The sequence below is a fragment of the Octopus bimaculoides genome, chromosome 1 (genome assembly GCF_001194135.2).
Source record: "Octopus bimaculoides isolate UCB-OBI-ISO-001 chromosome 1, ASM119413v2, whole genome shotgun sequence".
In the NCBI taxonomy this organism is placed as follows: domain Eukaryota; kingdom Metazoa; phylum Mollusca; class Cephalopoda; order Octopoda; family Octopodidae; genus Octopus; species Octopus bimaculoides.
Window position 1 is genome coordinate 21787833 of NC_068981.1, and position 8197 is coordinate 21796029.

General features: G+C 36.3%; 1 protein-coding gene across 2 annotated transcripts in view; it reads left to right on the top strand.

Moving 5' to 3' along the window:
* Positions 1-3850: 3850 nt before the first annotated feature.
* The window catches only part of LOC106878075 (uncharacterized), a 47515-nt gene continuing 43168 nt past the window's right edge, over positions 3851-8197 (top strand). For both annotated transcript variants that reach the window (XR_008263480.1, XM_052965692.1), the window contains exons 1-2: positions 3851-4538; positions 6172-6327. Coding sequence is in view for 1 of the 2 variants with exons in the window: in XM_052965692.1 (XP_052821652.1) it covers positions 3866-4538; positions 6172-6327 (829 nt within the window). In the remaining variant the exon portion in view is untranslated. The remainder of the gene's footprint in view (positions 4539-6171; positions 6328-8197) is intronic.

The following is an 8197-nucleotide window of genomic DNA, read 5'->3' on the forward strand; positions in this document are numbered from 1 at the left end:
TCTCTCTCTCTCTCTCTCTCTCTCTCTCTCTCTCTCTCTCTCTCTCTCTCTCTTTCTCTTCCATTTTTCTCTCACATCCTTTTTTGTGACTTGCTCTCATTCTCCACATGTAGCATTTTACTTTTACAGATTTAATATTTTAGCAAAGAAAGAAAGTAATTGTGGTTTCACTAATTCATATGGTTTTAGTAATGTTCTTAGTTTACTGAATAATCCTTTCTACTATAGGCACAAGGCCTGAAATTTGGCGGCAGGGGCCAGTTGATTAGATCGATCCCTGTACGCAACTGCTACTTAATTCATCAACCCCGAAAGGATGAAAGGCAAAATCAACCTTGGCAGAATTTGAACTCAGAACGTAACGGCAGATGAAATACCGCCAAGCATTTCGCCCGGTTTGCTAGCGTTTCTGCCAGCTCACCGCCTTAGTGTTCTGAATAATAGCGCAGTTGCTGATATAACCAGAATTTCTTTAGTAATTTCTCATGAATATTGTAATCACACCTTCTAGAACCTTCTCAGATGTAATATTTATTGTTACAGGATTGGTTCATAGTTTTCCTGTAGCTAAAAGTTTCCAAGTATTTGCAAGTGTTGTTAGGTGACTACACGCACACACACTGACATACCGACACACACAAACATACACACACACACACAGATACTGACAGACAGACACATACACTCACAGACAAACATAGACACACACATGCTCAAACACATAATGCACACACACACATACACAGACAGACATACATACACACTGACAGCACACACACACACACACTCATGCGCACTGACAGACATACAGAGACAAACATAGACACTCATACACACTTGCACAAGTACACACACACACACACACACACACACACACATGTGCACACACACACTGACAGACGCACACACACACTGACAGACAGACACACATACTCACAGACATATACACAAACATACATAGACACACACACATGCTCAAACACATAATGCACACACGCACACATACACTGACAGGCACACACAGACATACAGAGACAAACATAGACACTCATACACACTTGCACATGCACACACACACACTTGCACATGCACACACACACACACACACACACACACACACACACACACAAGTGTTCGTCTACAGTGTTTATTTCTTCTGATGTTGGTCAACCCAAGGTTGAGAAGAGAGGGCAGTGTAGTGGGTTTGAACCCAGAATCATATTTGTTGTGTTTCCCCATATCATGTGTCTCTTAAGATCACAGTTTGTATTCTTGGGATGATTACAGTGTAGTCTGTAGTATCTGTGGGCATTAGGTTGATCATCTTCATAGATCCATACTGATTCTGTTTAAGAATTGCATTGAAATTACATACATGTCTGTGGAATATTCAACTACTTATATGTTAATTCAGAGGAAGGTAATTCAGTTGATGGAACAAATGAATCCACTTTGTCACACACACACAACTTAGCAAAAGATAATGAAAGAATAAGTACCAGGCTTTAATAAAATGTACTGGGGTTGATGCATTCAACTAAAAATTTTTCAAAGCAGTGCACTAGCATGGCCACAGTCTAATGGTTGAACAAGTGAAAGTAAAAAGGAAAAAGGAATGTTTATGAGGTTCTTGTCTATTTAGTTTCCCTTTATTCAATCACACTAAGCCAAGTAGGATTTCCTTGACTGCCACACAGAATGTTGCTGCTAGTGACTACAAGGGTTCAGGAAAGAGGAAAAATAGGTGTGGGTTCCCTGCCAGAATGGGAACTGTGTAAAAATAGCAGCAGCTAAGGTTTAAGAAGCTCGTATCAAGGCCATTGGTAAATTTTGAAGAGCATACCATTTCCTGCCAGACTGTATTTAAAATGTCTCTTAACAAATATCAAAGCTTGTTCCTTGAAGTATTTGGTTTAAACATTGAGAAACACTCTGTATCTCATAGCAATTGTTCACAGTCTCTTCAACAGAAAAAGAGTGGAAATAACTTGCACAGATTAACTTCAGACATATGATTAATTATAAATGATGTTAATAGAGCAACATTTATGATAAGGAGTTTTTAGTATTTAGCTTTCAGTTTTGGGAAATATACAATGAGACATTATACAGATGTTTTGACATAACACAGATGTTTGTGTAATCATAAAAAGAAACTTGAATTAGAGAGGTTTGTTTTTAATGGTAGAAGGAGACAAATATATTTTATAATTGCTAATGGGACTTGTTTCAGTTATTGTAGTGGTGGATATCCACTTTAGATGAAAATGGAATAAGAAGAAATTACAATTGAGCCTTTTTAATATTCATTTTCGATGTTTGATGTAGCAAAAACATTCGTCATCATTATCGTCATTGTTGTTCTTATTGTCATCATCATTATTGTCATCATCATCATCAACATCATTGTTATCCTCCTTCTAATCATAATCCTCATTAAAGTCATGTTGGCATGGGTTGGACAGTTTTACAAGATCTTGTGAACTACAGGGCTGTGTTGCACTATAATGTCAGCTTTGGCATGAATTTCATGGCTAGATGTCCTTCCTAATGCCAACCACTTTACTATATCTACTGGGTGCACTTTTTATGTTACTGGCAATTGTGAGATCACCAGGTAAATTGCAAGAAAGAAAAAGGAAAAGAAAAAAACCCTGCCAGCAAAGTAGGAGAGGGAGTATTTGAGAGGAGGAGGCAGCTTTAAACCCAGAGTCAAGAGGGGAAAGTATGCTAGTGGGGACAAGTGCAGGTGTCTAGTTATAGATGACATACATGGTTACCTGGGGCAACAGTACTGCAGTATGACAATATCATATGAAAACAATATCATAGAGCTAGAATATCAGAGAAAAACAGTGTCATAAGATAGCAACGTTGTAGGGAAATGATATTATAGATAAATAATATCATAGTACAATAGTATCATGGGTTAGTAGTTTCACTGAACTACAATATCACAGGATATTATAGTATTATAGGGTTCCATTATCATATTCCAAAAATACCATAAGCCAACGACACATACATATTGATATATTGATACAACACATATTAAGTTATGGGGACGTAAACACACCAGCATCGGTTGTCAAGCGATGTTGGGGGGACAAACACAGACACACAAACATATACACACACATATATATACATATATATGACGGGCTTTTTTCAGTTTCCGTCTACCAAATCCACTCACAAGGCTTTGGTCGGCCCAAAGCTATAGTAGAAGACACTTGCCCAAGGTGCCATGCAGTGGGAATGAACCTGGAACCATGTGGGTTCATTCCCACTGCGTGACACCTTGGGCAAGTGTCTTCTGACATCTCAAAGGTGTTTTTGAAATTGTTTAGTGAGTTGAGAACTACATTGTGTTCTTCAGATGCTTCCATGAAAATTGGTTTCAAATTTAGGCACAAAGCCAGCAAGTTTGTGGGTAGGGGTAAGTTGATTACATTGACCCCAGTGCTCAACTGGTACCTATTTCATTGACCTCAAAAGGATGAAAGGTAAAGTTGTGGAATTTGAACTCAGAATGTGAAGATGGATAAAATGCTAGTGAGTATTTTCCCCAGCAAGTTAATGATTCTGCCAGCCTTATGCTGTCATTAATTTTGATTTCAAATTGTAGCACAGGGCCAGCAATTTTGGTGGGATGGCTAATTCAATTACATTGATTCTAGTGTTCAACTAGCACTTATTTTATCAACCCCTGAAAGAATGAAAGACAAAGTTGACTCTGGCAACATTTGAACTCAGAATTTTGCTTGGCCTGCTAATGAGTCTGCCAGTTCGTTGCCTTATTCTATCATATTAAATCAAGTCAAGGATGAGCAACTTTTTTTCAAGAAGCAGGCCACATAAAAACATGATTAATTATCAGCTGGATCACATTACTAATAAAATTGAAGGTAATTTAACTTTGGGCACATCATTTAGAAAGTCCCATGGGTTGCAGGTTTTTATGACCGATCTAACTTCTCAGCTTAATCTTTTCGTAAATTCTTCCACAGCTGTTCACATTCCTGGTGCTGCTGCCATGGAGGCAATGCTTGAATACTATTACTTCACTGGAGATTGTATGAAGGCACATGACCAAATCCGTGGTATGTTCCATAGCAAGTTAACTGACCATATTGATAAATACTGCAGTAAAGCAGAGTGCAGTGTAGAGGATATTAAGGTAATATGTCATGAAAATCAAGAACGTAAGAGAAGAGATGCAAGCCATACAAAGAGATTTAGATTATATAAACGTGACCAAACAAGTGTTGCTCAAGTCTTAAAGATACGGTTTAAAATTGTTGGTGTAATACAGAAAAACAACATTACAGAAAAGGAACAGTTTAAGCTGCGAAGAATTTTAGGACAAATAAACCTTGAGATAAAGAAACTAGATGGTTTAAATATAACATCTAATGTTAGTAATCTCATTGGTGATCTAAGAGTAGCACAATATTCCAGTGGAAAAATTGAAATTCAGGCAAACTGTGGAGACAAAAATATGGTAACTGTTCAGTCTTCTACAACAAAGATGTGCTGTGAGTATATCTGGTTTTCTACATTGATTCTTCATTCTTTTTATTTCATTATTCATTGTTTACATAAATGTAATCATATACAAATTGTTACTTTTAGTGCTGGCTCTAAATACTATTGAAAATCTGTAGAGATAACTTAAAAAGTGACTGAATTGCACTGCTAACACAAAATGTAGAACACAGTATTAACTTATAATCCACAATATACTTGGTAGTATATTATGGTTTCAAAATGAAAGACAATGTCCCTACCAGCAATTAATACATACATGCCAGTTGCCTGGAATGTGTTTAGCATGTAAATTGGTCTGTCCAATAGTGTTAAACTGCTAAATTTAGTGGTTATTTAAGCTATAAGTTCATTGCTGGTTAATGGTTTGGATGTGGTACTGAAAGAAGAGCAATAACTTCTGAAATGTGCATATACACTCATTACATATCTTCAATCACATTGATTACATTCATATATGAATCATAACTTGCAGTGCTGGAACTAAATTCTATAGAATATCTGTAAAGATACTTAAAAGTGATATATATATATATATAACATTTTTGGTAGAGTACAGAAAAGTATATCAGCAATGATAATAATAAAGGTTAGTCAGAAGAAATGAAGGAAATGGTCCTTAGTTTATTTATAAATGTAAGTTTTCAAATTTTCCAAGCAAATGGAATGAAATAAAAAAGATAAAAATGCACACTTCTTGTGCATTATCCTCTGTACTATTCATGCACTTTTGGTTACTTTTCCTGATGAGTTGTAGTGCACCTGAATGAGTTCTATCTCACTGACAGATACCCACTTCATGTGAAGGATCATATGAGAAACATAATAAGTTCTTGATATATAATTTATGTATTGCAGCTGTGACTATTTGCTGAAACTGCTTCCTTTTCAGGATTAATGCATTTAACAAAAGGCTTAAACATCCCTACTTCCAGTAATTTTTTCCTCCTAAATCTTGTATAAATGTAACAGGTCATGTACTACTTTAACTGGCTCCATGGTGTGACAGTGTTCCACTGCGGTCTTAGCGGTGGCAGATAAAGTAAACTAAATCAGTGCTTCTCAACCATTTTTTGCCTATGGGCCCCTTTGGTACCTGTTTTATTCTACTGACCTCCATTGACATTCACACTATAGATAAAAGAAAACCTTACTGTATTTTTATAATTGAACATTATTAAGAATTGTATAAAAAGATTAAAATCTTTTGTGTATTGTAAAAGTATAATGAAAATTATTGCTCGTTAATTTTAACAATAAAATCTTACATGGACCCTGGTTGAGAACCACTAAACTAAAAAACATAAGGAAGAGAACTAATTCAGGCTACTAATGAGCAACTAAATAAATTTAACCTCATCATTTTGAGCATAAGATGGTTGATAGATATTCCAGAAGTCTAGGAGTGCCACAAACCTAAGATACTGCATAAAATATTTCTTTAGTTGTAGATTATTATATTTTAAGGAATATATTTCCAGAAACATATTTTCCCCTGGGATACACTTAAATGCCTATGACTATAATCTGCATTGATAACTAACTCCTCAAAATATTGTCTTGTGGTTCCATGCAATCTACCTTTATACTATTTGGTGATACTTCAGTTGCTTATTATTGCAGTGGATTGTCCTGTTGGCCACTTCTATAGAAATAATAGCTGTAAGCCATGTCCTATTGGAGAATATCAAGATAAAGAAGGACAGGAAAGTTGTGTGCAATGCCCTCCAGGGACCAGTACAATAAAAACAAAATCCAAGGTTAGAGATGATTGCCGAGGTATGTCTTTGTGTTGTATTATTATTTGTATATGTGTATACATACATACATACGTACATACACACACACATGCAAGCACACACACACACACACACACACACACATACAGGGGTTGGACAAAATAATGGAAACACCTTAAAATTTAAAACAAATTTATTTTAATATGGGGTAGGACCACCTTTGGCAGTAATTACAGCTTGCATTCTACGAGGTATGGACTCTTGCAAAGTTTGAATTGTTTCCAAAGGAATTTTTGTCCATTCTTCAGCTAAAACAGTCTCCAGTTCTTGTAGTGATGATGGTGGAGGATATCGACTCCTTACTTGATTTTCTAAAATGCACCATAAATGTTCCATAATATTGAGATCTGGGAACTGTGGTGGCCAGATAAGTAAGGTGTTCAACTTCACTAGAATGTTCCTCGTGTCATTCAGTAACAACTTTAGCTGTGTGAATTGGTGCATTATCATCTTGAAAGATTGTGTTTCTCTCCAGAAACAGTTCCGAAACCATAGGATGAATTTGATCAGATAAAATGCTTAAATAGTCTTCACTATTAATTCTGCCATGAAGGGAAATCATTGAGCTGGTGGATTTCTAAGATATAGCACCGCCAAATCATCACAGATCCTCCTCCATGTTTAACAATTGGAAGAAAGCAGTCTGGGTCAAATGCTTCTTTAGGCTGTCTCCACAGGTATACTCAGACAGTAGTCAGAAATAAGGTAAAGGATGACTCGTTTGAGAAAATAACATTCTTCCACTACTCTAGGGATCAATTCTGTATGTTTTTACTCCAATCTAAACGCTTTGCGACACTTGTTTTTGAAAGTAGTGGTTTTCTGATTGCAGCTCTCCTGTAAAATCCAGTTTTGTGCAGCTCCCGGTGAATAGCTTTTGTGGAAACTGGGTTCTCGAGGTGGTCATTAAGCTCTGCAGTAATTTTGGAAGCTGTACTTTTGTGATCCTTTCTAACAATTTGCGTAAGAATCCGACAGTCCCTATCTGAAAGTTTTTGTTTTCTTCAGGAGTTTTGTTTTGACAAGGAGGTTTTCCCTTCTTCCTCAGAGGCTGTCATTACTTTTGAGACAGTACTTCTTGATACACCAAACATTTCAGCTGTTTTCATTACGCTAGCACTTGCCATACGAGCACCAACAATTTGACCTCTTTGAAAGTCCGATAGATCTGTCATTTTAATGAATTTTAATTACCTTTTTCTGATGATATCTGAGAAGAAACAGCAATTTTAGCAAAATATATTAAGCAACACTAATAATAAATCAAAAAACATAAAAATAAACAAGCTTTTGACGATTTTATAGATATTTCAAAATTATGATGCTATGATACTATGTATTTCCATTATTTTGTCCAACCCCTGTAAATATGTAAAATGTTTTCATCATGTTAAAGTGTCAATCTCGACATATTTTCTCTCTCCATTTTTTCTTTCTCTTTCCATTTTGTCCCCCCTCTCATCCCTTTCTGTCAAAGAGTGTAAGCTCAAAACGTCAAAGACTTTTCCATTCTTCCTGAGCGTCAAACTAATACATCTGTTTGTTGTCCTCTCACTTGTTTTATATATATATATATATATATATATCTTGTGTACGAACAGCCATGCTACATGGCAGTGAAACATGGGCTGTGACTGCTGAGGAGATGCATAAGCTCGCAAGGAATGAAGCCAGTATGCTCCGCTGGATGTGTAATGTCAATGTGCATACCCGTCAGAGTGTAAGTATCTTGAGAGAAAAGCTGAACATAAGAAGCATCAGTAGTGATGTGCAAGAGAGACGATTGCGCTGGTTTGGACATGTGGTGAGAATGAATGAGGATAGCTGCGTGAAAAAGTGCCACTCCCTAA